This window comes from Salmo salar, chromosome 02 (genome assembly GCF_965601325.2).
Source record: "Salmo salar chromosome 02, fSalSal1, whole genome shotgun sequence".
NCBI classification, from domain to species: Eukaryota; Metazoa; Chordata; class Actinopteri; order Salmoniformes; family Salmonidae; genus Salmo; species Salmo salar.
Window position 1 is genome coordinate 16,297,501 of NC_138292.1, and position 27,855 is coordinate 16,325,355.

The 27,855-nt window shown below is 48.4% G+C and overlaps 2 protein-coding genes and 1 non-coding gene across 4 annotated transcripts in view; 1 reads left to right on the forward strand and 2 right to left on the reverse strand.

Annotated features, from left to right (window-relative positions):
* The window catches only part of LOC106593616 (inversin), a 192,994-nt gene extending 176,864 nt beyond the window's left edge, over positions 1 to 16,130 (forward strand). For both annotated transcript variants that reach the window (XM_082960225.1, XM_082960223.1), the window contains exons 11-19: positions 4,701 to 4,786; positions 4,940 to 5,086; positions 6,051 to 6,157; positions 7,350 to 7,559; positions 8,233 to 8,456; positions 9,183 to 9,960; positions 10,865 to 11,064; positions 13,151 to 13,237; positions 14,665 to 16,130. In XM_082960225.1, the coding sequence (XP_082816351.1) occupies positions 4,701 to 4,786; positions 4,940 to 5,086; positions 6,051 to 6,157; positions 7,350 to 7,559; positions 8,233 to 8,456; positions 9,183 to 9,960; positions 10,865 to 11,064; positions 13,151 to 13,237; positions 14,665 to 14,771 (1,946 nt within the window). In that variant the 3' untranslated portion in view covers positions 14,772 to 16,130. The remainder of the gene's footprint in view (positions 1 to 4,700; positions 4,787 to 4,939; positions 5,087 to 6,050; positions 6,158 to 7,349; positions 7,560 to 8,232; positions 8,457 to 9,182; positions 9,961 to 10,864; positions 11,065 to 13,150; positions 13,238 to 14,664) is intronic.
* On the reverse strand, positions 12,651 to 12,723 carry trnat-cgu (transfer RNA threonine (anticodon CGU)). The gene has a single exon. It is a non-coding gene; the product is annotated as a tRNA-Thr (tRNA).
* Positions 16,125 to 27,771, reverse strand: LOC145860051 (testis-expressed protein 10 homolog). The gene is made up of 6 exons (XM_082960230.1): positions 27,334 to 27,771; positions 27,082 to 27,215; positions 18,864 to 18,944; positions 18,608 to 18,792; positions 18,257 to 18,467; positions 16,125 to 16,798 (listed from the first exon to the last, which is right to left on the reverse strand). The coding sequence occupies exons 4-6, from the start codon at positions 18,763 to 18,765 to the stop codon at positions 16,688 to 16,690; spliced, it is 480 nt and encodes a 159-aa protein (XP_082816356.1). The 5' UTR covers positions 18,766 to 18,792; positions 18,864 to 18,944; positions 27,082 to 27,215; positions 27,334 to 27,771; the 3' UTR covers positions 16,125 to 16,687.
* Between the last annotated feature and the right edge of the window lie 84 nt (positions 27,772 to 27,855).

A 27,855-nucleotide genomic window follows, 5' to 3' on the forward strand; every position in this document is an offset into this window, starting at 1 on the left:
TATACACATTCCCCCTCACATCCCCAAATATACACATTCCCCTCACATCCCCAAATATACACATTCCCCCTCACATCCCCAAATATACACATTCCCCCTCACATCCCCAAATATACACATTCCCCTCACATCCCCAAATATACACATTCCCCCTCACATCCCCAAATATACACATTCCCCCTCACATCCCCAAATATACACATTCCCCTCACATCCCCAAATATACACATTCCCCCTCACATCCCCAAATATACACATTCCCCCTCACATCCCCAAATATACACATTCCCCTCACATCCCCAAATATACACATTCCCCCTCACATCCCCAAATATACACATTCCCCCTCACATCCCCAAATATACACATTCCCCCTCACATCCCCAAATATACACATTCCCCCTCACATCCCCAAATATACACATTCCCCTCACATCCCCAAATATACACATTCCCCTCACATCCCCAAATATACACATTCCCCCTCACATCCCCAAATATACACATTCCCCTCACATGACCATTATGCGCATGAAGCACGGTGTGTCATTTCACTTTTGTGTATAGTCAATCATAATTGATCACAGAGGTACGTAATGATTATATACATACAAATTGGGCCAAGTTAAAACCTAGGCAACATCGCTTTTTGATGTCTATAATCCTTTATGACCGACCGTATGTACCTCTGTGATTAATTATGATGCGCAAAGTGAATAGAATTTGTTCCACACCTACCATGCGTCATGTGCATGTGAGGTGAAATGTGTATATTTGGGGATGTGAACACTCAGTTTGTTTGACCTGACGAAGATCCGGTTCGGATCGAAACGTTGTCAATAAAGCTGTGAATTGGGAGGTTGATTCAATAATATCTGCCATTTAGCAGACGCTTTTATCCAAAGCAACTTATAGTCATTTTATATGTGGTGTTATGCTCTACCTACTGAGTCATACAGGACTACACTAGTGTACCATGCTCTACCTACTGAGCCATACAGGACTACACTAGTGTACCATGCTCTACCTACTGAGTCATACAGGACTACACTAGTGTACCATGCTCTACCTACTGAGCCATACAGGACTACACTAGTGTACCATGCTCTACCTACTGAGCCATACAGGACTACACTAGTGTTCCATGCTCTACCTACTGAGCCATACAGGACTACACTAGTGTACCATGCTCTACCTACTGTGCCATACAGGACTACACTAGTGTTCCATGCTCTACCTACTGAGCCATACAGAACTACACTAGTGTACCATGCTCTACCTACTGAGCCATACAGGACTACACTAGTGTACCATGCTCTACCTACTGAGCCATACAGGACTACACTAGTGTTCCATGCTCTACCTACTGAGTCATACAGGACTACACTAGTATACCATCCTCTACCTACTGAGTCATACGGGACTACACTAGTGTTCCATGCTCTACCTACTGAGCCATACAGGACTACACTAGTGTACCATGCTCTACCTACTGAGCCATACAGGACTACACTAGTGTTCCATGCTCTATCTACTGAGCCATACAGGACTACACTAGTGTACCATGCTCTACCTACTGAGCCATACAGGACTACACTAGTGTTCCATGCTCTACCTACTGAGCCATACAGGACTACACTAGTGTGCCATGCTCTACCTACTGAGCCATACAGGACTACACTAGTATACCATGCTCTACCTACTGAGCCATACAGGACTACACTAGTGTACCATGCTCTACCTACTGAGCCATACAGGACTACACTAGTGTACCATGCTCTACCTACTGAGTCATACAGGACTACACTAGTGTACCATGCTCTACCTACTGAGTCATACAGGACTACACTAGTGTACCATGCTCTACCTACTGAGTCATACAGGACTACACTAGTGTACCATGCTCTACCTACTGAGTCATACAGGACTACACTAGTGTACCATGCTCTACCTACTGAGCCATACAGGACTACACTAGTGTACCATGCTCTACCTTCTGAGTCATGCAAGACTACACTAGTGTACCATGCTCTACCTACTGAGTCATACAAGACTACACTAGTGTACCATGTTCTACCTACTGAGTCATACAAGACTACACTAGTGTACCATGCTCTACCTACTGAGCCATACAGGACTACACTAGTGTACCATGCTCTACCTACTGAGCCATACAGGACTACACTAGTGTACCATGCTCTACCTACTGAGTCATACAGGACTACACTAGTGTACCATGCTCTACCTTCTGAGTCATGCAAGACTACACTAGTGTACCATGCTCTACCTACTGAGTCATACAAGACTACACTAGTGTACCATGTTCTACCTACTGAGTCATACAAGACTACACTAGTGTACCATGCTCTACCTACTGAGCCATACAGGACTACACTAGTGTACCATGCTCTACCTACTGAGCCATACAGGACTACACTAGTGTACCATGCTCTACCTACTGAGTCATACAGGACTACACTAGTGTACCATGCTCTACCTACTGAGCCATACAGGACTATACTAGTGTACCATGCTCTACCTACTGAGCCATACAGGACTATACTAGTGTTCCATGCTCTACCTACTGAGCCATACAGGACTACACTAGTGTACCATGCTCTACCTACTGTGCCATACAGGACTACACTAGTGTTCCATGCTCTACCTACTGAGCCATACAGAACTACACTAGTGTACCATGCTCTACCTACTGAGCCATACAGGACTACACTAGTGTACCATGCTCTACCTACTGAGCCATACAGGACTACACTAGTGTTCCATGCTCTACCTACTGAGTCATACAGGACTACACTAGTATACCATCCTCTACCTACTGAGTCATACGGGACTACACTAGTGTTCCATGCTCTACCTACTGAGCCATACAGGACTACACTAGTGTACCATGCTCTACCTACTGAGCCATACAGGACTACACTAGTGTTCCATGCTCTATCTACTGAGCCATACAGGACTACACTAGTGTACCATGCTCTACCTACTGAGCCATACAGGACTACACTAGTGTTCCATGCTCTACCTACTGAGCCATACAGGACTACACTAGTGTGCCATGCTCTACCTACTGAGCCATACAGGACTACACTAGTGTACCATGCTCTACCTTCTGAGTCATGCAAGACTACACTAGTGTACCATGCTCTACCTACTGAGTCATACAAGACTACACTAGTGTACCATGTTCTACCTACTGAGTCATACAAGACTACACTAGTGTACCATGCTCTACCTACTGAGCCATACAGGACTACACTAGTGTACCATGCTCTACCTACTGAGCCATACAGGACTACACTAGTGTACCATGCTCTACCTACTGAGCCATACAGGACTACACTAGTGTACCATGCTCTACCTACTGTGCCATACAGGACTACACTAGTGTTCCATGCTCTACCTACTGAGCCATACAGAACTACACTAGTGTACCATGCTCTACCTACTGAGCCATACAGGACTACACTAGTGTACCATGCTCTACCTACTGAGCCATACAGGACTACACTAGTGTTCCATGCTCTACCTACTGAGTCATACAGGACTACACTAGTATACCATCCTCTACCTACTGAGTCATACGGGACTACAGTAGTGTTCCATGCTCTACCTACTGAGCCATACAGGACTACACTAGTGTACCATGCTCTACCTACTGAGCCATACAGGACTACACTAGTGTTCCATGCTCTATCTACTGAGCCATACAGGACTACACTAGTGTACCATGCTCTACCTACTGAGCCATACAGGACTACACTAGTGTTCCATGCTCTACCTACTGAGCCATACAGGACTACACTAGTGTGCCATGCTCTACCTACTGAGCCATACAGGACTACACTAGTATACCATGCTCTACCTACTGAGCCATACAGGACTACACTAGTGTACCATGCTCTACCTACTGAGTCATACAGGACTACACTAGTGTACCATGCTCTACCTACTGAGTCATACAGGACTACACTAGTGTACCATGCTCTACCTACTGAGTCATACAGGACTACACTAGTGTACCATGCTCTACCTACTGAGTCATACAGGACTACACTAGTGTACCATGCTCTACCTACTGAGCCATACAGGACTACACTAGTGTACCATGCTCTACCTTCTGAGTCATGCAAGACTACACTAGTGTACCATGCTCTACCTACTGAGTCATACAAGACTACACTAGTGTACCATGTTCTACCTACTGAGTCATACAAGACTACACTAGTGTACCATGCTCTACCTACTGAGCCATACAGGACTACACTAGTGTACCATGCTCTACCTACTGAGTCATACAGGACTACACTAGTGTACCATGCTCTACCTACTGAGCCATACAGGACTACACTAGTGTACCATGCTCTACCTTCTGAGTCATGCAAGACTACACTAGTGTACCATGCTCTACCTACTGAGTCATACAAGACTACACTAGTGTACCATGCTCTACCTACTGAGTCATACAGGACTACACTAGTGTACCATGCTCTACCTACAGGGCCATACAGGACTACACTAGTGTACCATGCTCTACCTACTGAGCCATACAGGACTACAGTAGTGTACCATGCTCTACCTACTGAGCCATACAGGACTACACTAGTGTACCATGCTCTTGTAATGCAGGATTTGGGTGGGCTTACTATGTGAAGAATGCCTCATTGATTTTCATTGTGTAGGCTCTGCTCGTGTCCACCTGGTGGATCTAGATGGACACACTGCTCTGCACTGGGCAGCTCTGGGGGGGAACGCTGAAGTCTGCCAGGTCTGTCTTTTCACCTTTATACACTTTTATTATCCCTGAACACTTCTTCATTTGTCTTCATTACCTTTCCTTATAGACTGTGTTAAGGGTGTGTTGTTATGGTCATTGAGCTGGTTGGCTGGTACTGTAACCTCAGTGTGATGGTCATGGTAGTTGCTGATGGAGAATGGGATCAGTCCTAACGTCCAGGACCAGGCAGGCAGGACTCCTCTCCAGTGTGCTGCTTATGGAGGGTACATCACCTGTATGGCTGTACTACTCATGGAGAACAACGCCGACCCTAATATACAGGACAAAGAGGTACACACACACACACACACACACACACACACACACACACACACACACACACACACACACACACACACACACACACACACACACACACACACACACACACACACACACACACACACACACACACAAACAAACAAACAGCACACACAGACATACAGTACACACACACACACACAAACAGACACACACACAGTACACACACACACACACACGCAAACAGACACACACACAGACATACAGTACACACACACACACACACACAAACAGACACAAATACAGACATACAGTACACACACACACACACACACACACACACACACACACACACACACACACACACACACACACACACACACACACACACACACACACACACACACACCACACACAGACATACAGTACACACCTGGACCTGCAGGGAGACATCAGACAGACAGACAGACAGACAGACAGACAGACAGACAGACAGACAGACAGACAGACAGACAGACAGACAGACAGACAGACAGACAGACAGACAGACAGACAGACAGACAGACAGACAGACAGGACAGCTCTCCACTGGTCCTGTCTTACCGTGTGTGTCTGCAGGGCAGGACAGCTCTCCACTGGTCCTGTCTTACCATGTGTGTCTGCAGGGCAGGACAGCTCTCCACTGGTCCTGTCCTACCGTGTGTGTCTGCAGGGCAGGACAGCTCTCCACTGGTCCTGTCCTACCGTGTGTGTCTGCAGGGCAGGACAGCTCTCCACTGGTCCTGTCCTACCGTGTGTGTCTGCAGGGCAGGACAGCTCTCCACTGGTCCTGTCCTACCGTGTGTGTCTGCAGGGCAGGACAGCTCTCCACTGGTCCTGTCCTACCGTGTGTGTCTGCAGGGCAGGACAGCTCTCCACTGGTCCTGTCCTACCGTGTGTGTCTTCAGGGCAGGACAGCTCTCCACTGGTCCTGTCTTACCGTGTGTGTCTGCAGGGCAGGACAGCTCTCCACTGGTCGTGTAACAATGGCTATCTGGATGCTGTGAAGCTGCTGCTGAACTCTAATGCCTTCCCCAACCACATGGAACACAACGAGGAGAGGTGAGGAGGAGGTGGATGATGAGGAAGTGCCTCGTCTATAGTTTGGAAGGACATCAGCTCCTACAACAGTAGCAAGTATCGATTTAGATTCAAAAAGTAGCTGTTGGTATTGTCTTGCTAAGGCAATTTAGTTTTCGTGCTGTCTCTCTACCTAGTGGCCTACTTAATTGTATTTTTACTTGTATTTTCCTACTGGCACTGACTTTGCTGATAACTACAGGTAACTGGCAAGATAAAGGAAACCCCATCACATAGTGTCTTAATAGGGCATTGGGCACCACGAGCCAGAACCGCTTCAATGCACCTTGGCATAGATTCTCCAAGTATCTGAAACTCTTGGAGGGATGCGACACCATTCTTCCACCAGAAATTCCATCATTTCGTGTTTTGTTGGTGGTGGTGGAAAAGGCTGTCTCAGGCTCCGCTCCAGAATCAACTGGGTTGAGATCTGGTGACTGAGACGGACATGACATGTGGTTTACATCTTTTCATGCTCCTCAAACCATTCAGTAACCACTCGTGTCCTGTGGATGGAGGCATAGACATGGCAGCCAAAATAATGTCCTGCACAGCATTTTCATACATGACCCTAAGCATGATGGGATGTTAATTGCTTAATTAACTCAGGAACTACACCTGTGTGGAAGCACCTGTTTTCAATATACTTTATATCCCTCATTTCCTCAAGTGTTTCCTTTATTTTGGCAGTTACCTGTACTTTATGAGGGAAAATGTACTTGCTACGATAGTGATGTTGTCTCACCTAGCTATGTTAAGATGAATGCACTAATGTCACTCTGCATAAGAGCGTCTACTAAATGACTGAAATATCAATGTAAAAAGATATGTAGTAATTTTCCGAAACAATTTTGTGAATCTATTCTCTGTGTTTTTCACAAAGCAAGTTCATTAGGTTAAAGATGCACTATTCTGAAATCACTGCGCCATTTCCTGGTTACTAAAATTCTAATTCTAATATCAGTTTATGTGACAAAACAAGCAAGTATATTGTAGAGAATCATTGTAGCATCTAAACCGCTGTGAAATATATGTTCCATAACCAATAATGTTGTATTTTCAGCTGTTTGAAGCTGGTGTACAGAAGCCAAAAACTTAACAACAGGAAGCGTGTGTGTGTGTGTGTGTGTGTGTGTGTGTGTGTGTGTGTGTGTGTGTGTGTGTGTGTGTGTAGGTACACCCCCCTGGACTACGCTCTCCTAGGGGAACACAGTGAGGTGACTCAGTACATGTTGGAGCATGGAGCTCTGTCTATAGCAGCCATCCAGGACATCGCTGCTGCTTCCATCCAGGCCCTGTATAAAGGATACACCGTCCGCAAGGCCTTCACCGAGAGGAAACAACTACTGATGAGACACGAACAGCTACGCAAGGACGCAGCCAAGTACCATACACACAGACACACACATGTACACACATAGAAACAAGCATTGTGATCCATCCCCTGTCTGCTCAGTACTCTCTGTCAACAAATCTATCATAGTCAACCAGATCATGCCATACACACACACACACACACACACACAACACACACACACACACACACACACACACACACACACACACACACACACACACATTCTCTTTCTATCTATTTTCTCCCTCTCTCTCTCTCTCTCTTTCGCTCTCCTCTCCCTTTCTCTCCATCTCTCCCTGTCTTATTCCCCCAACCCATATAGAAACAGTCACACTCTCTCCATATCCATCTTTCCACCTGTCATCACAACACACACATACATCTTCTCCCTGTCTCTCTCTCTCTCTCTCTCTCTCTCTCTCTCTCTCTCTCTCTCTCTCTCTCTCTCTCCTCTCTCTCTCTCTCTCTCTCTCTCTCTCTCTCTCTCTCTCTCTCTCTCTCTCTCTCTCTCTCTCTCTCTCTCTCTCTCTCTCTTGCTCACACATCCCTCTCTTGCTCACACATCCCTCTCTTATAATTCTACACTGAGTCAGGGCTGGTCCAGCGGTAGGGTTTAGATAAGGCTTTGAGATAAGGTTGTTACTAGGGTTAGGGTGTATGTGTGTGAGACATGTGTAAGATGTGTCATGATGTCACTCAGGAAACGCGAGGAGGAGCAGCGGAGACGGGAGGCCGAGCAGCAAATCTCATTGGCCAGAACAGAGAAACAGAGGATGTTATTGGCCCGCGCTGAGCAGGAGCAGCTGTCATTGGCTGAGACTATGAAGGAACTGTCAGTGTATGAGAGAGAGGCAGGGGGCGGGGCTAATACAGCCTCCAAAGCAGAACAGATCAATAGCAAAGAGGAGACACGGAAACATAGAGGTACGGACATACACACACACACAGGAGGCTGCTGAGAGGAGGACGTATCAAACATGTGTTTGATGAATTTGATACCATTCCATTTATTCTGTTCCAGCCATTACTATGAGCCCATTCTCCCCAATTAACATGACACCAAACTAGTTTTCATTGGGAAGGCAGATATGTGAATCCAACTCATTACTGTTCCTTTGAGACGGGCGCTCCTCCCTCACTGCTTTTGTCCGTTCACGTCACGGGTCATAGACCGGTGCCCCGCGGCTCGGCTTAATCAGATCCGCTCAATGAATAACAGGTGAAATTATGAATGCCATCTTCATTATCTCCTACCATGTTGCACAAGTTGACTGCAGGTATTTACTTGAAAAGTAGCTAGAAACATTCAAATGTATTAAAAAACTTAAAAGAAGTAGTTTAAACAGTATTGACGGTATTGAAAAACCATCCCGTGGCTATTTCCAAAACCCTGGCCTATGGTATATACGGTACACCGCCCAAACCTAACACACACACACACACACACACGTATATACACACACACACACACACACACACACACACACACACACACACACACACACACACACACACACACACACACACACACACACACACACACACACACACACACACACACACACACACACACACACACACACACACACACACACACACACACACGTATTCACCCACTCTGTCAATCTCTTACATCCCTCTCTTTCTCAGCACATAGAAGCAGACCCTTCAGGAGAGGGAAGGAGGCGCAGCCAGCCAAAGACCCTGACCCCGTGGTGACCCCTCACCCCTCAGTGACCTCTGACCCCATGCCCCCTGCCCAGGGGTCTAGGGTCAGGGAGCGTCTCTCTCCTGCAGGCTGCAGCCGACCCCCCAGCCCAAAACACAGACCCCCCACCACACCCAGGACCAAGAGACTCACCTCTGCAAACACACACACTTCTTCCAACACACACACTCCCTGCAACACACACACTCCCTGCAACACACACACTCCCTGCAACACACACACTCCCTGCAACACACACACTCCCTGCAACACACACACTCCTTCCAAAACACACACTCCTTCCAAAACACACACTCCCTCCAACACACACACTCCTTCCAACACACACACTCCCTCCAACACACACACTCCCTCCAACACACACACTCCCTCCAACACACACACTCCTTCCAACACACACACTCCTTCCAAAACACACACTCCTTCCCACACACACACTCCATCCAACACACACACATCTACTCGCCCCACCATGGATCAAGAAGCCCCCAGCACCAGGGAACGCACCCCTAGAAGCAAGAGAGATACACACACCAACACACCCAACCCCAGACACAGAACACGCCCTGCCACAGACCATACCACCTCCTCCAGCAAGAACCACACTAAAGCCTCCACACAGTCACACCGCCCCAGCAGCAAGCCCAGGGAGGGGGACAGAGACCAGGCTGCCTGCACTATCCAACGAGCCTGGAGGAGGTAAGGTTGAAGCCTGCTTTTCATTCTTCCCATTCCCTCTCCAAGCTGAGCCAGTACTGGGGGTACTGCCATGGAATAGAGCCTGTGGCCCCTTTACCAAAGCAGAGGGGCTCAGGTAGTTTCTCTCTGGACTGATACCAAGGTTGGCTCTGAGATGGCTTCCCAAACAGCCTGGAGGAAGTGTGTGTATGGTTGAAAGGGGGAGGGGTATACTGTGCTCCACAGTAGCGTTCTCTCATACCATGAGAGTGTGGCAGTGCCATGTGGTGCCCACATGTCTTCCCTCCACACACACACACACCAACTTACACACAACGTCTCCCCCTCTCGCTCTCTGTGGTCTGGCTGCCTGCCCTCCTACCATCAACACCTCCATGACGGGGGAGAGAGGGGGGAGACAGGGGGAGACAGGGGGTATAATCTGGAGCCCTCTCAGTGTTTTAACGAGAGGCTAAAAGTTCAGGCGTGCCATTCTAATAGCTACCAGCAGCCTCTCATTCAGGATCTACTACCCCACATTGGAAAGCCCTCTGTTCCCAGCCACCAGTAGATGTGTGTGCGTGCAGATGCGTGCACTGATTTAATTGTAGTATACAAGTAATAAGCTTTTTCTACTAAGCTCTTGAAGTATGCCATGGCCGGGTTCAGTTCCCCGAGAGGAAGTGTTATGTATTGATGCTGAAGAGTAGCGGACCCAGAATTGATCCTTGTGGAACCCCTGAGGTTGGACACTGAATTATTATTTCTCACCCCTCTTAAAGCAGCTTTTCCAGGGATGCCTGTAACATTTTTCAGTGAACTGAATAATGTCCAAATGTCATGTGCTGTGTAATATACAAACCGAATAGGTTGGACAAATGAAGGCCTCTCTAATGTACCGTGTTCTGGGTGTGTTTGTGTGTAGGTTCCATGTGCGAGGCAGATTGAGGGAGGCTTTTGGTGCTGGGAAAGGAGTGGAGCCACCTGAGGTCGCCTCCCTCCTGATCCAGCTGCTCTGGGATAGGGCGGCTTTCCCTGGTCACACCCCTATTAGGACCAAGCCTGAGGCCAGAGTTCCACCCACCAAGACAGCAGCCAAGAGCTCAGTGCTGAAAAGCATCTATGGTAAAGCCTGGCATTCTGTCCAGAATGTTTGATTCTGCCTTTAATTTGTTTCAACTCTGAACTGTTAACATTTACAAATAAACCAATTCTTAACAGCGCCTAGTCGCCTACTGTGAATGGGTGCATTACTGCCGAGCTGCAGCTTCAAACTCCAACATGGAATTAGTATAGGGAGGTGTATAGTCCGCTGAAGATATTAATATCTGTATAGAATTAGTATAGGGAGGTGTATAGTCCGCTGAAGATATTAATATCTGTATAGAATTAGTATAGGGAGGTGTATAGTCCGCTGAAGATATTAATATCTGTATAGAATTAGTATAGGGAGGTGTATAGTCCGCTGAAGATATTAATATCTGTATAGAATTAGTATAGGGAGGTGTACAGTCCGCTGAAGATATTAATATCTGTATAGAATTAGTATAGGGAGGTGTACAGTCCGCTGAAGATATTAATATCTGTATAGAATTAGTATAGGGAGGTGTACAGTCCGCTGAAGATATTAATATCTGTATAGAATTAGTATAGGGAGGTGTATAGTCCGCTGAAGATATTAATATCTGTATAGAATTAGTATAGGGAGGTGTATAGTCCGCTGAAGATATTAATATCTGTATAGAATTAGTATAGGGAGGTGTATAGTCCGCTGAAGATATTAATATCTGTATAGAATTAGTATAGGGAGGTGTACAGTCCGCTGAAGATATTAATATCTGTATAGAATTAGTATAGGGAGGTGTACAGTCCGCTGAAGATATTAATATCTGTATAGAATTAGTATAGGGAGGTGTACAGTCCGCTGAAGATATTAGCAGACCTCCATCTAAGAAATGTACAGTTTCGCGATGAAGGAAAACGTTTGTTTCCTGAGGTGATGGTATGACGCTGTTTGGTTTGGAATGTGATGTTATGTTAAAACAGAATCAGAGTAGCATCAATGCAGAGCAATAACTATTTACCTTATGATGTTAATATACACATGCAATCACACTCTCAGCTGTGAATACATAGTTGTATAATCATATAGAGATGTGTGTGCGTTGTGTGTTGTAATAACTTCTGGTATGGGTTCGGCCCGTAGACACACCTGACCTTCATCACACATGACCAGGTGATGATGGGAGAATGGGCAGACACCTACTAGTGCCAACACACACAGGCATACACACCGTCACACACACACAAACATACACACCGATACAGCCAGATAGACCCCCTACCTTTTCTGGCCTGACGTGGTAGCCCGCCCCCTTTCACACATACACACACTGACTGTCCTGTCGACTGCTGCTGTGAAAAGTTCAGAGCTGTCAGGGGGAATGTCAGACAACTGCGTGGAGCTGTCTGCTGAACACACACACACACACTCATGAAACCCATAGTCTCTCTGTCAGACATACAAACCAGTCAACCACATTCACCTGTGTGTGTACAGAGGAATCGCAGAACGTTGGTGTTTTCCCTATTTCTTTTGTTCAGTTTCAATCTTCTTACAGGTTGACATTTCCAAGTCGTTACTTCATTCCTTTCACCATGCAGTGTTTGGTGGTACAGGTGTAGTGTTGACAAAAATTGTTATCACTTGAAGGCCCCAGCGGGATTTGAACTCGCGACCCCTGGTTTACGAGACCAGTGCTCTAACCACTGAGCTATGGAGCCTTGCTTTTTACAGTTCAACCTGGAGGAGAAAAGGATTTAAATGATACTCCCTTTTGAGAACGAAGACAGCCACACACCCAACCTGACAGGCAGGTTACCAGTCAGACTCCTAAAACAAAGGACTCTCCCTGATCTCACTTATACAGCTTACCTCAGTTTAGCAGTTACAGTTAGATGCACGAATGAAACCTAAATGAGATGGATTGCAAATGCCCTATTTTACCTTGGTCTTTCCAGAAGGATTGTGTGTGTAGCGATTCACCATTCACCATAGCAGCCCTGGCCAATTTGTATATTTCAGACTTACAATGATGCTATTTTTTTGTCTTGCAGTAGGCTCTCCAGATGTTTCTGTGTATAATGACTGTATGTGTGTGTGTGTGTGTGTATATATGTATGGAGATGATGTCTGTTTATTGTCTTGTAGGAGGTTCTGTGGCCCGAAGGGGGCGCTCTCTCGGGGGTTCTCAGTCTCAGATACTGCTGGACTTGTCACTACGCACACACAGCCAGCGTGAGTACTATCACACACACACACACACACACACACACACACACATCACTGGTTCACTAGTCACTTTAATAATGCCACTTTAATAATCTTTACATATCTTGCATCACTCATCTCATATGTACACTACTGTTCAAAAGTTTGGGGTCATTTAGAAATGTCCTTGTTTTTGAAAGAAAAGCTCAGCTTCATTAAATAGTATCCGCAAAACACCAGTCTCAACGTCAACAGTAAAGAGGCGACTCCGGGGTGCTGGCCTTCTAGGCAGAGTTGCAAAGAAAAAGCCATATCTCAGACTGGCCAATAAAAAGAAAAGATTAAGATGGGAAAAAGAACACAGACACTGAACTCTGCCTAGAAGGTCAGCATCCCGGAGTCGCCTCTTCACTGTTGATGTTGAGACTGGTGTTTTGCGGGTACTATTTAATGAAGCTGCCAGTTGAGGACTTGTGAGGCATCTGTTTCTCAAACTAGACACTCTAATGTACTTGTCTTCTTGCTCAGTTATGTACTGGGGCCTCCCACTCTTCTTTCTTTTCTGGTTAGAGCCAGTTTGCGCTGTTCTGTAAAGGGAGTAGTACACAGCATTGTACCAGATCTTCAGTTTATTGGCAATTTCTCACATGGAATAGCCTTAATTTCTCAGAACAAGAATAGGCTGATGAGTTTCAGAAGAAAGTTCTTTGTTTCTGGCCATTTTGAGCCTGTAATCAAACCCACAAATGCTGATGCTCCAGATACTCAACAAGTCTAAAGAAGGCCAGTTGTATTGCTTCTTTAATCAGGACAACAGTTTTCAGCTGTGCTAACATAATTGCAAAAAGGTTTTCTAATGTTCAATTAGCCTTTTAAAACAATCAACTTGGATTAGCTAACACAACGAGCCATTGGAACACAGGAGTTATGGTTGCTGATAATGGGCCTCTGTACGCATATGTAGATATTCCATAACAAATCAGCCGTTTCCAGCTACAATAGTAATTTACAACATTAACAATGTCTACACTGTATTTCTGACAAATTTGATGTTATTTTAATGGACCAAAAAATTGCTTTTCTTTCAAAAACAAGGACATTTCTAAGTGACCCCAAACTTTTGAACGGTAGTGTGTATATATTGTGTTTTATACCATCTATTGCATCTTGCCTATGCCGCTCTGTCATTGCTCATCCATATATTTATATGTACTTATTCCATTCCTTTACTTAGATTTGTGTGTAGCAGGTAGTTGTTGTGGAATTGTTAGATTGCATGTTAGTTATTGCTGCACTAAAAACACAAGCATTTCACTACACTTGCATTAACATCTGCTAACCATGTGTACGTGACCAATAAAATGTGATTTGATTATGGGAATAGAGTGATGTGGATGAACTGTACAAAATCAGTTTCCTCTGTTAGCATGTTATTTCTGTGTGTGTTTTTGCAGTGAGCAGTGTGGAGTGTGTGCACCTGTGTGATGCAGTGGGGCAGGCCAGCCAGTACTCCTACCACCTCAGACCCCACAGCGCTGGACAGGGCCGGGGGAAACACTGATGACCACACACACACCCTGCATGTGTCCTTCGTGGCTCAGTTGGTAGAGCATGGTGCTTCTGATGCTTGGGTACTGGGTTTGATTCCCAGGACCAGCCATATGTAAAATGTATGCACGCGTGACTGAGTTGCTTTGGATAAAAGCATCTGTTAACACACATATGTTTGTATGCCATTTATCTTGAAATTACTTACCCAACTGCCTTATCATGGTGGAGTTATTGGCCAGATTGTAAACAGAGCATCTATATACTGACAAGAGGGGGGCCCCCAATGGTGTGACTACAGGAATATGTTTCTGCAGAGGAGGTGGGAACTCTTGCGCCAATGAGGGCAGATTTGCATGTGAACAACTCTGATATAACTGACTTCTCAGAGATGCCATGTGTGTCCACTTATCAGTACACTTGTAATAACCTAAATATTACAAAATGTATATTATGTCAAATAAGCCTCACTCATCAATTCAACACTCATTGACCACCATATAAAAAAATCCCCACTTGGTCTGTGTCATGCTGTATTTTCAGGCAGTTATGCCTCTTCCTCTCAGATTGTACTCTCTTTCTGTGCCCAGTATTAACCATGGAGTTCTTGGCCTGATTGTCCTCTCTTCCTGTGTCCAGTAGTATAAACAAAGTTATGAGACGTCACAGTCATGACCTCACAGGGCGGAGTTAAGTCAACCGACATGGTATGTGTGCAAGATAATTTCAACCATACAGAAAATGAACACACACAGAGATAACCTTTCCTCCCATGTGGAGAATGAGGCAGTCTGTCAACAGCCGGTCATACAGCCAGCCCACCTGCAGACGCTGACACACACGCCTGCTTGCAGACACACACTCTTCCCGTCAGCCATAACACTTGTACTAGGTTGTAGTCAACTCTACCTCAGTATCTACCTGAGCAGGTTCCCACAGGCATGCATGCCCCTCCCACTTTCCCCCTCAGCCATAATAGTAGGTACACAGATGTACACAAGGTCATTTAGGTCCAGAGGGTACAGGTGTACCTGTGCTTTCTCTGTAGAAGGACTCTGTGGAGGGGGGTATATTTATGCATTTTATACACACTCCGTTACTCTTTAATTGTATATTATACATCACTTCCTGCCTTAGAGATAGTTGACTTAAAAAGTTAGCCAGATGTTTGTGGCGCCTCATCAAGGGGAACTGTCACTTTAAAGATAGAAACTGTGTTTCAGTGTCGATGCTGTTCACTCTGATGCACTACTGTTGAAACAATCAGATGTCAAGGCTTTACATTTATGATTGAATACCAGCCTCAATGTTAATGTCCATGTTGTTTTTCTACCTTTTTAGAAAACCTCTCAAATAAATACATTGATAAGTTTCACTGACTCAAGCTTTATTTTCTCTTTTTGTAATAAAAGCAGTAATCAGTTGAGAAATCCTTTAATTCAATCCTGGTCTTGGAGATGCAGTGTGTGCAGGCATTAGTTCCAACCCAGCACTGATTCAGGCGATCAGTATGTTAGTGCTGCACTGTAACTAAAGCTTGCACATCATTTTATCTCTCCAGGACTAGTGGTGGCCACAATATTTAGCAATATGAAGACAGTTGGTTTTGGGCCAGGAATAAAAGCTGAATGAGGAGGACAGAGAGACCGATGGGGAAGACAGGATGTCTGAGGTTAGACCAGGGGTGTCAAACTCATTCCACGGACGACTGAGTGTCTGCAGGTTTTACTTTTTTCCTTTCAATTAAGACAATCAGGTGAGGGGAGTTCCTGACTCATTAGTGAACTTAATTCATCCATCAAGTACAAGGGTGGAGCGAAAGCCCGCAGACACTCGTACCTCAGTGGAATAAGTTTGACATATGGGTTAGACAGTGGACAGAGAACAGTAAGACGGGCAGAAGGGTCTGTGGTTGGTTTGGGGCCTAGGTCAGTAGATGTCTCGGAGCCCCAGGTTTCCCCGGTGAGTCGCCATGGTTACGCTGTAGCAGTACAGCAGGTCAGTCATCCACTGCTCCTTGGACTCACCTCGACAGTACCTCTGGAACACACACGCCATCATTAGAACCTCAGAGAACACACACCTCACACTGACCTTTTTATTCTAACATACTACAGTGAGGTCCTGTATAATGTATTGTAGAGTTGCGTTAGCCAGCATGTGGTTGAATAGTTGACTGTGTGTGTTTACCGTGAGGTCCTGTATAATGTGTTGTAGTAGAGTTGCGTTAGCCAGCATGTGGTTGAGTAGTTGACTGTGTGTGTTTACCGTGAGGTCCTGTATAATGTGTTGTAGAGTTGCGTTAGCCAGCATGTGGTTGAGTAGTTGACTGTGTGTGTTTACCGTGAGGTCCTGTATAATGTGTTGTAGAGTTGCGTTAGCCAGCATGTGGTTGGGTAGTTGACTGTGTGTGTTTACCGTGAGGTCCTGTATAATGTATTGTAGTAGAGTTGCGTTAGCCAGCATGTGGTTGGGTAGTTGACTGTGTGTGTTTACCGTGAGGTCCTGTATAATGTATTGTAGAGTTGCGTTAGCCAGCATGTGGTTGAGTAGTTGACTGTGTGTGTTTACCGTGAGGTCCTGTATAATGTGTTGTAGTAGAGTTGCGTTAGCCAGCATGTGGTTGAGTAGTTGACTGTGTGTGTTTACCGTGAGGTCCTGTATAATGTGTTGTAGTAGAGTTGCGTTAGCCAGCATGTGGTTGAGTAGTTGACTGTGTGTGTTTACCGTGAGGTCCTGTATAATGTATTGTAGAGTTGCGTTAGCCAGCATGTGGTTGAGTAGTTGACTGTGTGTGTTTACCGTGAGGTCCTGTATAATGTGTTGTAGTAGAGTTGCGTTAGCCAGCATGTGGTTGAGTAGTTGACTGTGTGTGTTTACCGTGAGGTCCTGTATAATGTGTTGTAGAGTTGCGTTAGCCAGCATGTGGTTGAGTAGTTGACTGTGTGTGTTTACCGTGAGGTCCTGTATAATGTGTTGTAGTAGAGTTGCGTTAGCCAGCATGTGGTTGAGTAGTTGACTGTGTGTGTTTACCGTGAGGTCCTGTATAATGTATTGTAGAGTTGCGTTAGCCAGCATGTGGTTGAGTAGTTGACTGTGTGTGTTTACCGTGAGGTCCTGTATAATGTATTGTAGTAGAGTTGCGTTAGCCAGCATGTGGTTGGGTAGTTGACTGTGTGTGTTTACCGTGAGGTCCTGTATAATGTATTGTAGTAGAGTTGCGTTAGCCAGCATGTGGTTGAGTAGTTGACTGTGTGTGTTTACCGTGAGGTCCTGTATAATGTGTTGTAGTAGAGTTGCGTTAGCCAGCATGTGGTTGAGTAGTTGACTGTGTGTGTTTACCGTGAGGTCCTGTATAATGTGTTGTAGTAGAGTTGCGTTAGCCAGCATGTGGTTGAATAGTTGACTGTGTGTGTTTACCGTGAGGTCCTGTATAATGTGTTGTAGTAGAGTTGCGTTAGCCAGCATGTGGTTGAGTAGTTGACTGTGTGTGTTTACCGTGAGGTCCTGTATAATGTGTTGTAGTAGAGTTGCGTTAGCCAGCATGTGGTTGCGTAGCGCTGTGTGCTGCAGCAGCAGGGACAGTATCTGGGCCAGCTGAGGCAGCTCCTCCTCACACAGGTCCCTAACTCGCAACGACTGCAGAACCAACCGCAACAGCCGGGGAATGCTGCTCAGCGCTGCCACACACGCGCCCCACACTGCCTCCCTGCAGGGAGAGAGAGAGAAAGGTTGGACACAATCTATACACACACACTCACGCTCCCCACACCGCCTCCCTACAGGGAAGGAAAAAGGTTACACACACAGAGACAACATGACTGCACAGAGAGGTCACACACAGGCTACCTCTTGTGGTTGTTCTCTGAGGCGGTGTCCTGCTGTAGTGTCAGTAGCAGAGACAGTAGGCTGAGGCAGCAGCGGGACAGGAACCTCAGCAGAGGTTCACTGGGGAGGAAGGACAGGTCCAACAGTCTGGCCACTGCTCTCAACAACCCTGCTGCCATACTGTCTGGTACCACAGCCAGACCAGTCTGGGAGGGAGAGACACAGTTACACACACACACACGCACAGAGATGAGTACACACAAGTACACCATCTCACCAGGTTCTTGCAGATGCCGTTCTGCAGCACGTCGAAGCACTGTGAACGAGACCCCAGCGTCTCCAAGCAGTGGCACACTTCCTGTGGGCGGGACATAGAGACAGTGGTTAAGATCACTTCCTGCTGTTTTAAAGGTCATATTTCACAACATTAATATCATTCATATTGGAGTGTCTCCCGAGTGGGGCAGCGGTCTAAGGTGCTGCAGCTCAGTAGGCTGGACACATGACATTTTTAACAATGCTTTTTTCTAATAAAAACTAGTTCATTGCATCCGCGGTGGAGCCCAGTTTCATAATATTACCATATATCCTAGCTGCCTGCCGTAGTTTTGAAGTGATCATGAAAAAACAGGCCTTATTTTAGGGCATTTTTCACCCTGCCAGCTCCTATTAGTTCTATTGAACACTGTGGCACCAACTCGCCTTCCAAACGTTCTAATCCCAGTTTATTGTACTATGTCACAATGTCTGCTTTGCTATTGTTGGCAATGGAGACCTGCTGGGACGACCTCAGAGTTCCATGAGTAATTTTTTGTTGTTTATAGTTAAAATGTAAACAACTAAAAATTACTCATGGACCTCTGAGGTCGTCCCAAGGTTTACTACAGGGAAATATAGGTATGTCCGTCTATTTTGCCAAATATCGCAGAATGTGTATATTTTGATTTTCTTTTAAATTGGACACCATTTTAAATCATGAGAATCTCCTCTTTGTAATTATGTAAAGCTGGGCAGTGTCTCTCGTTGTCATTAAATGCTATCCCCGAAATACCTTTTGCCCTTGGAACGCCGAGCTCCCCCCATTGTTTTCCTATGGAGAAGCATGCTGGTATATTTCGCAAAATATCTCACAATGTGTATATTTTGATTTTTTTCAATTCGGACACCATTTTAATCATGAGAATCTCCTCTCACAAATTATGTAAGGCTGGGCAGTGTATCTCCTTGTCATCAAACGCTAGACCAGAAATAGAAGTTGCCATTTTTTCCCTACTTCCTCGTTATGCAGACATAAGCACACTTGGCACCGTCGAGTTGCGGATGTTAACTTTCAACACAAGTTGTTATTTTTCAGTTTCGTCCTAAGAACAGATTTTAGTGGTAAAATAAAAAGGGATACATTTTTTAGTGCCATTTAGGCTAAATGGAATTCTAAGCATCACTCCAGTCAAAACAGCCTCTGCAAACGTTCCATTCCATTCATTTGCTATGGGCTCGCGCAAGTGTTCCAGCTTAGCCAACGTTCTTGTGCCATTTTCAGCTTTGGGTGAATTTTGACTCGTTCTATTGTCCAGCCTAATCTCAGTACAAGAGGCGTCACTACAGTCCCTGGTTCGAATCTAGGCTGTATCACATCCGGCCGTGATTGGGAGTCCCATAGGGCGGCGCACAATTGTCCCAGCGTCGTCCGGGTTTGGCCGTCATTGTAAATAAGAATTTGTTCTTAACTGACTTGCCTAGTCAAATAAATAAATAAATATAAGTCTGCTTGATTACAAATGACGTAACCAATATGTTACACATCCACCAGATACCTCTCCTCTCCTCCACATCCACCAGACACCTCTCCTCTCCTCCCCATCCACCAGATACCTCTCCTCTCCTCCCCATCCACCAGATACCTCTCCTCTCCTCCCCATCCACCAGATACCTCTCCTCTCCTCCCCATCCACCAGATACCTCTCCTCTCCTCCCCATCCACCAGATACCTCTCCTCTCCTCCACATCCACCAGATACCTCCCTCTCCTCCACATCCACCAGATACCTCTCCTCCACATCCACCAGATACCTCTCCTCCACATCCACCAGATACCTCTCCTCCACATCCACCAGATACCTCTCCTCCACATCCACCAGATACCTCTCCTCTCCACATCCACCAGATACCTCTCCTCCACATCCACCAGATACCTCTCCTCTCCTCCACATCCACCAGATACCTCTCCTCTCCTCCACATCCACCAGATACCTCTCCTCACATCCACCAGATACCTCTCCTCACATCCACCAGATACCTCTCCTCCACATCCACCAGATACCTCTCCTCCACATCCACCAGATACCTCTCCTCTCCTCCACATCCACCAGATACCTCTCCTCTCCATCCACCAGATTCCTCTCCTCTCCATCCACCAGATTCCTCTCCTGTCCATCCACCAGATACCTCTCCTCTCCTCCACCAGATACCTCTCCTCCACATCCACCAGATACTTCTCCTCTCCTCCACATCCACCAGATACCTCTCCTCTCCTCCACATCCACCAGACACCTCTCCTCTCCTCCACATCCACCAGACACCTCTCCATCACCAGATACCTCTCCTCCACATCCACCAGACACCTCTCCTCTCCTCCCCATCCACCAAATACCTCTCCTCTCCTCCCCATCCACCAGACACCTCTCCTCTCCTCCCCATCCACCAGACACCTCTCCTCTCCTCCCCATCCACCAGACACCTCTCCTCTCCTCCCCATCCACCAGATACCTCTCCTCTCCTCCCCATCCACCTCTCCTCTCCTCCCCATCCACCAGATACCTCTCCTCTCCATCCACCAGATACCTCTCCTCTCCATCCACCAGATACCTCTCCTCTCCTCCCCATCCACCAGATACCTCTCCTCTCCTCCCCATCCACCAGATACCTCTCCTCTCCTCCCCATCCACCAGACACCTCTCCTCTCCTCCCCATCCACCAGACACCTCTCCTCTCCTCCCCATCCACCAGATACCTCTCCTCTCCTCCCCATCCACCTCTCCTCTCCTCCCCATCCACCAGATACCTCTCCTCTCCTCCCCATCCACCAGATACCTCTCCTCTCCATCCACCAGATACCTCTCCTCTCCATCCACCAGATACCTCTCCTCTCCTCCACCAGATACCTCTCCTCTCCTCCCCATCCACCAGATACCTCTCCTCTCCTCCCCATCCACCAGACACCTCTCCTCCCCATCCACCAGACACCTCTCCTCCACATCCACCAGATACCTCTCCTCCACATCCACCAGATACCTCTCCTCTCCATCCACCAGATACCTCTCCTCTCCTCCCCATCCACCAGATACCTCTCCTCTCCTCCCCATCCACCAGATACCTCTCCTCTCCTCCCCATCCACCAGATACCTCTCCTCTCCTCCCCATCCACCAGATACCTCTCCTCTCCTCCCCATCCACCAGATACCTCTCCTCTCCTCCCCATCCACCAGATACCTCTCCTCTCCTCCCCATCCACCTCTCCTCTCCTCCCCATCCACCAGATACCTCTCCCTCCTCCCATCCACCAGATACCTCTCCTCTCCATCCACCAGATACCTCTCCTCTCCATCCACCAGATACCTCTCCTCTCCTCCACCAGATACCTCTCCTCTCCTCCCCATCCACCAGATACCTCTCCTCTCCTCCCCATCCACCAGACACCTCTCCTCCCCATCCACCAGACACCTCTCCTCCACATCCACCAGATACCTCTCCTCCACATCCACCAGATACCTCTCCTCTCCATCCACCAGATACCTCTCCATCCACCAGATACCTCTCCATCCACCAGATACCTCTCCATCCACCAGATACCTCTCCATCCACCAGATACCTCCCTCCCCATCCACCAGATACCTCTCCCTCTCCATCCACCAGATACCTCTCCTCTCCATCCACCAGATACCTCTCCTCTCCATCCACCAGATACCTCTCCTCTCCATCCACCAGATACCTCTCCTCTCCATCCACCAGATACCTCTCCTCTCCATCCACCAGATACCTCTCCTCTCCATCCACCAGATACCTCTCCTCTCCATCCACCAGATACCTCTCCTCTCCATCCACCAGATACCTCTCCTCTCCATCCACCAGATACCTCTCCTCCCCATCCACCAGATACCTCTCCTCTCCATCCACCAGATACCTCTCCATCCACCAGATACCTCTCCATCCACCAGATACCTCTCCTCCCCTCCACATCCACCAGATAACTCTCCCTCACACCCACCAGATACCTCTCCCTCACACCCACCAGATACCTCTCCCTCACACCCACCAGATACCTCTCCTCTCCATCCACCAGATTCCTCTCCATCCACCAGATACCTCTCCTCTCCTCCACACCCACCAGATACCTCTCCTCTCCTCCACACCCACCAGATACCTCTCCTCTCCTCCACACCCACCAGATACCTCTCCTCTCCTCCACATCCACCAGATACCTCTCCTCTCCTCCACATCCACCAGATACCTCTCCTCTCCTCCCCACCCACCAGATACCTCTCCTCTCCTCCCCACCCACCAGATACCTCTCCTCTCCTCCCCACCCACCAGATACCTCTCCTCTCCTCCCCACCCACCAGATACCTCTCCTCTCCTCCCCACCCACCAGATACCTCTCCTCTCCTCCCCACCCACCAGATACCTCTCCTCTCCTCCCCACCCACCAGATACCTCTCCTCTCCTCCCCACCCACCAGATACCTCTCCTCTCCTCCACCCACCAGATACCTCTCCTCCCCACCCACCAGATACCTCTCCTCTCCTCCCCACCCACCAGATACCTCTCCTCTCCTCCCCACCCACCAGATACCTCTCCTCTCCTCCCCACCCACCAGATACCTCTCCTCTCCTCCCCACCCACCAGATACCTCTCCTCTCCTCCCCACCCACCAGATACCTCTCCTCTCCTCCCCACCCACCAGATACCTCTCCTCTCCTCCCCACCCACCAGATACCTCTCCCTCACACCCACCAGATACCTCTCCTCCCCATCCACCAGATACCTCTCCTCTCCATCCACCAGATACCTCTCCATCCACCAGATACCTCTCCATCCACCAGATACCTCTCCATCCACCATATACCTCTCCTCCCTCCACATCCACCAGATAACTCTCCCTCCCCACCCACCAGATACCTCTCCCTCCCCACCCACCAGATACCTCTCCCTCCCCACCCACCAGATACCTCTCCTCTCCATCCACCAGATACCTCTCCTCTCCATCCACCAGATTCCTCTCCATCCACCAGATACCTCTCCTCTCCTCCACACCCACCAGATACCTCTCCTCTCCTCCACATCCACCAGATACCTCTCCTCTCCTCCCCATCCACCAGATACCTCTCCTCTCCTCCCCATCCACCAGATACCTCTCCTCTCCTCCCACCAGATACCTCTCCTCTCCTCCCCACCCACCAGATACCTCTCCTCTCCTCCCCACCCACCACCAGATACCTCTCCTCTCCTCCCCACCCACCCACCAGATACCTCTCCTCTCCTCCACATCCACCAGATACCTCTCCTCTCCTCCCCACCCACCAGATACCTCTCCTCTCCTCCCCACCCACCAGATACCTCTCCTCTCCTCCCCACCCACCAGATACCTCTCCCTCCCCACCCACCAGATACCTCTCCTCTCCTCCCCACCCACCAGATACCTCTCCCTCACACCCACCAGATACCTCTCCTCTCCTCCCCACCCACCAGATACCTCTCCCTCACACCCACCAGATACCTCTCCTCTCCTCCACATCCACCAGATACCTCTCCTCTCCTCCACATCCACCAGATACCTCTCCTCTCCTCCCCACCCACCAGATACCTCTCCCTCACACCCACCAGATACCTCTCCCTCACACCCACCAGATACCTCTCCCTCACACCCACCAGATACCTCTCCCTCACACCCACCAGATACCTCTCCTCTCCACCCACCAGATACCTCTCCTCTCCATCCACCAGATACCTCTCCTCTCCATCCACCAGATACCTCTCCTCTCCATCCACCAGATACCTCTCCATCCACCAGATACCTCTCCTCTCCCAACCACCAGATACCTCTCCTCTCCTCCACACCCACCAGATACCTCTCCTCTCCTCCACATCCACCAGATACCTCTCCTCTCCTCCCCATCCACCAGACACCTCTCCTCTCCTCCCCACCCACCAGATACCTCTCCTCTCCTCCCCACCCACCAGATACCTCTCCTCTCCTCCCCACCCACCAGATACCTCTCCTCTCCTCCCCACCCACCAGATACCTCTCCTCCCCACCCACCAGATACCTCTCCTCCCCACCCACCAGATACCTCTCCTCTCCTCCCCATCCACCAGATACCTCTCCTCCCCACCCACCAGATACCTCTCCTCTCCTCCCCACCCACCAGATACCTCTCCTCTCCTCCCCACCACGACCTCTCCTCTCCTCCCCATCCACCAGATACCTCTCCTCTCCTCCCCATCCACCAGATACCTCTCCTCCCCACCCACCAGATACCTCTCCTCTCCTCCCCACCCACCAGATACCTCTCCTCTCCTCCACCACCAGACCTCTCCTCTCCTCCCCAACCACCAGATACCTCTCCTCTCCTCCCCAACCACCAGATACCTCTCCTCTCCTCCCCACCCACCAGATACCTCTCCTCTCCTCCCCACCCACCAGATACCTCTCCTCTCCTCCCCACCCACCAGATACCTCTCCTCTCCTCCCCACCCACCAGATACCTCTCCTCTCCTCCCCAACCACCAGATACCTCTCCTCCCCACCCACCAGATACCTCTCCTCTCCTCCCCACCCACCAGATACCTCTCCTCTCCTCCCCACCCACCAGATACCTCTCCTCTCCTCCACACCACCAGATACCTCTCCTCTCCTCCCCACCCACCAGATACCTCTCCTCTCCTCCCCACCCACCAGATACCTCTCCTCTCCTCCACACCCACCAGATACCTCTCCTCTCCTCCCCACCCACCAGATACCTCTCCTCTCCTCCACACCACCAGATACCTCTCCTCTCCTCCCCACCCACCAGATACCTCTCCCTCCCCAACCACCAGATACCTCTCCTCTCCTCCACATCCACCAGATACCTCTCCTCTCCTCCACACCACCAGATACCTCTCCTCCCCACCCACCAGATACCTCTCCTCCCCAACCACCAGATACCTCTCCTCCCCAATCCACCAGATACCTCTCCTCTCCTCCACATCCACCAGATACCTCTCCTCTCCTCCACACCACCAGATACCTCTCCCTCCACACTCCCCCTTTTCCTAGAAATGAAAGGGTTAAGCGAGGCTGGGTAATGGGAGCTGACGTGGCAGACCTGACAATCTTTTTAAACATTGTTTTATGAGCCCAAACAACCAGGAAGTGTCTGTGTGAGGAGGGTGAAATCCAATAGCAGTAATGGCATTATGGAGGGATGGAATTAGAGGACAAATGAAGGAGAGGCACATGTCACTCTCTTCTCTAATCAACGTCACCCACAACCATTCATCAGACAAACCACATTACACCACACGTGCAAATGTCTACTTAGTTATTTTTATATCTAACAGATGGTCTTTCTCCACACATCCAAGAGATACATAACAGGTTGGGGCCAACAAGTACATTACAATATGTTGTTTTTAGTGCTCCCTACATCTCTATGTCACTGCTCACATACACACTGTAGAGAGCGACAGAGGGGTACAGGTGAGACTAGAGGGCATCACACAAACTTTCAGAGGTGAGAAACAATGTTCAACTTTTCCTCATTAACTTCAAATCAAAACCCAATTTGTCATTACGTTCTATTGAAATGAGGTGTGTTCAATGTGTTAGAATGTGTGTGTGTGCCAGCCCCCAGACCTGTGCACCTGTTGGCATTCTCTCCTCCATTAAAAACAATCCTGTCTCATTAGTGGAATCAGAGCAGACATGGTCCGTTCCCTAATCCTGTCCCCCCTGCCCCCCCAACCCTCAGTCTGATTGACTCAGACATGGAGATGAGATGAGCAGGATCCCAGGCTCTAATTGAAGAGCTGAATTAGTGATTATAGCCCCCCCCTCCACACACACCTCTTGCTTCGGGGCACATTTCCTTTAATGCTCATTTCCGAGCACAAATGTCACACTCCCATCATGCCACAGGCTCTCATTAGCATTTCTGCATTTACACAGTGCCCGATAACCACGCAGACACAGCCTGCGCAACGCGATAAAGGTTCCCCTCTCGGCCAGCGCGGTCAGATAAATCTTCCCCCTCTGAGCCCTGTGTGAGACACCAGGGGGAACTAAATAACAGACAGTCTCCAGAACACCTCTCACAGGTACACTACACTGGCAGAAGTGCTCAGTCTCCATCTCGGTCACTGTCCTTCTCTTTTCACATTTTACACTCTCTTCCTGTTCCTGTCACAACAGTCACTTCTAAAGCCCTGCTAGGTGTTGTGAGGGAGGTGTGTCCTGACCTCCACCACGTCCCAGTGGTGTGTGAACTGCTCCAGGGGGGTGGGGTAGAGGCTGAGGGGGGAGAGGGGGGAGGGAGGGAGCACGCTGTCATCCCCAGCCTCCTGCAGGGTGGACAGCTCATCAGATGAAAACCCTGAAAGAGAGAAAGATTGGTCAGTTTTCTTGGAGTGTACTTCTTCATGAACCTGAAGGTTCATCACATCTGTTGACCAGATATCAGTGAGACAGGAAATGTGAGGGCGGAGCCTGACCTGTGAGGGTGGAGAACAGGAAGCTGATGTAGTCAACATCACGCAGCGTCGCGTCCTGAGACCCTACTGACCAGCCACTCAAAGAGGACCTGAAACACACACAGGTTACTATGGAGTGAGAAAGAGGAGGGTCTGGAGAGTTGGTGGAGGATGGAGGATTGTTCCAGTTTGTTGTCTGACCATATGATCACACCTATGTCTATTTCTGTAGGCTTACCTGGAACTGTCCACATCACACAGAACTGAGTTTCCCCCGAGCAGACAGACAGACAGACAGAGAGACAGAGAGAGACAGAGAGAGAGAGAGACAGAGAGAGACAGAGAGAGACAGAGAGAGACAGAGAGAGAGCGAGAAGGGTGGAGGTGAGGAGCAAGGGGGGGGTCAGAGATAAATACATGGTGTGTTCTGAAACAGAGACGTGACAACAGGACAATATTCCCATCCTTCCTTGACGTCTCTGCCATATTCCACTGCCCCAACCCCTAGTCTCTACACACACACATACACACACACACTGCCCC

What these genes read in the sequence shown, in the direction of transcription:
- LOC145860051 (XM_082960230.1), bottom strand. Translation starts at nt 18,765, where the DNA reads ATGGCAGCAGGGTTGTTGAGAGCAGTGGCCAGACTGTTGGACCTGTCC. An exon ending in TCAGAGAACAACCACAAGAG is followed by an intron (nt 18,468 to 18,607) that starts GTAGCCTGTGTG and finishes CTCTCCCTGCAG; the next exon opens with GGAGGCAGTGTGGGGCGCGT. An exon ending in ACATTATACAGGACCTCACG is followed by an intron (nt 16,799 to 18,256) that starts GTAAACACACAC and finishes TGTGTGTTCCAG; the next exon opens with AGGTACTGTCGAGGTGAGTC.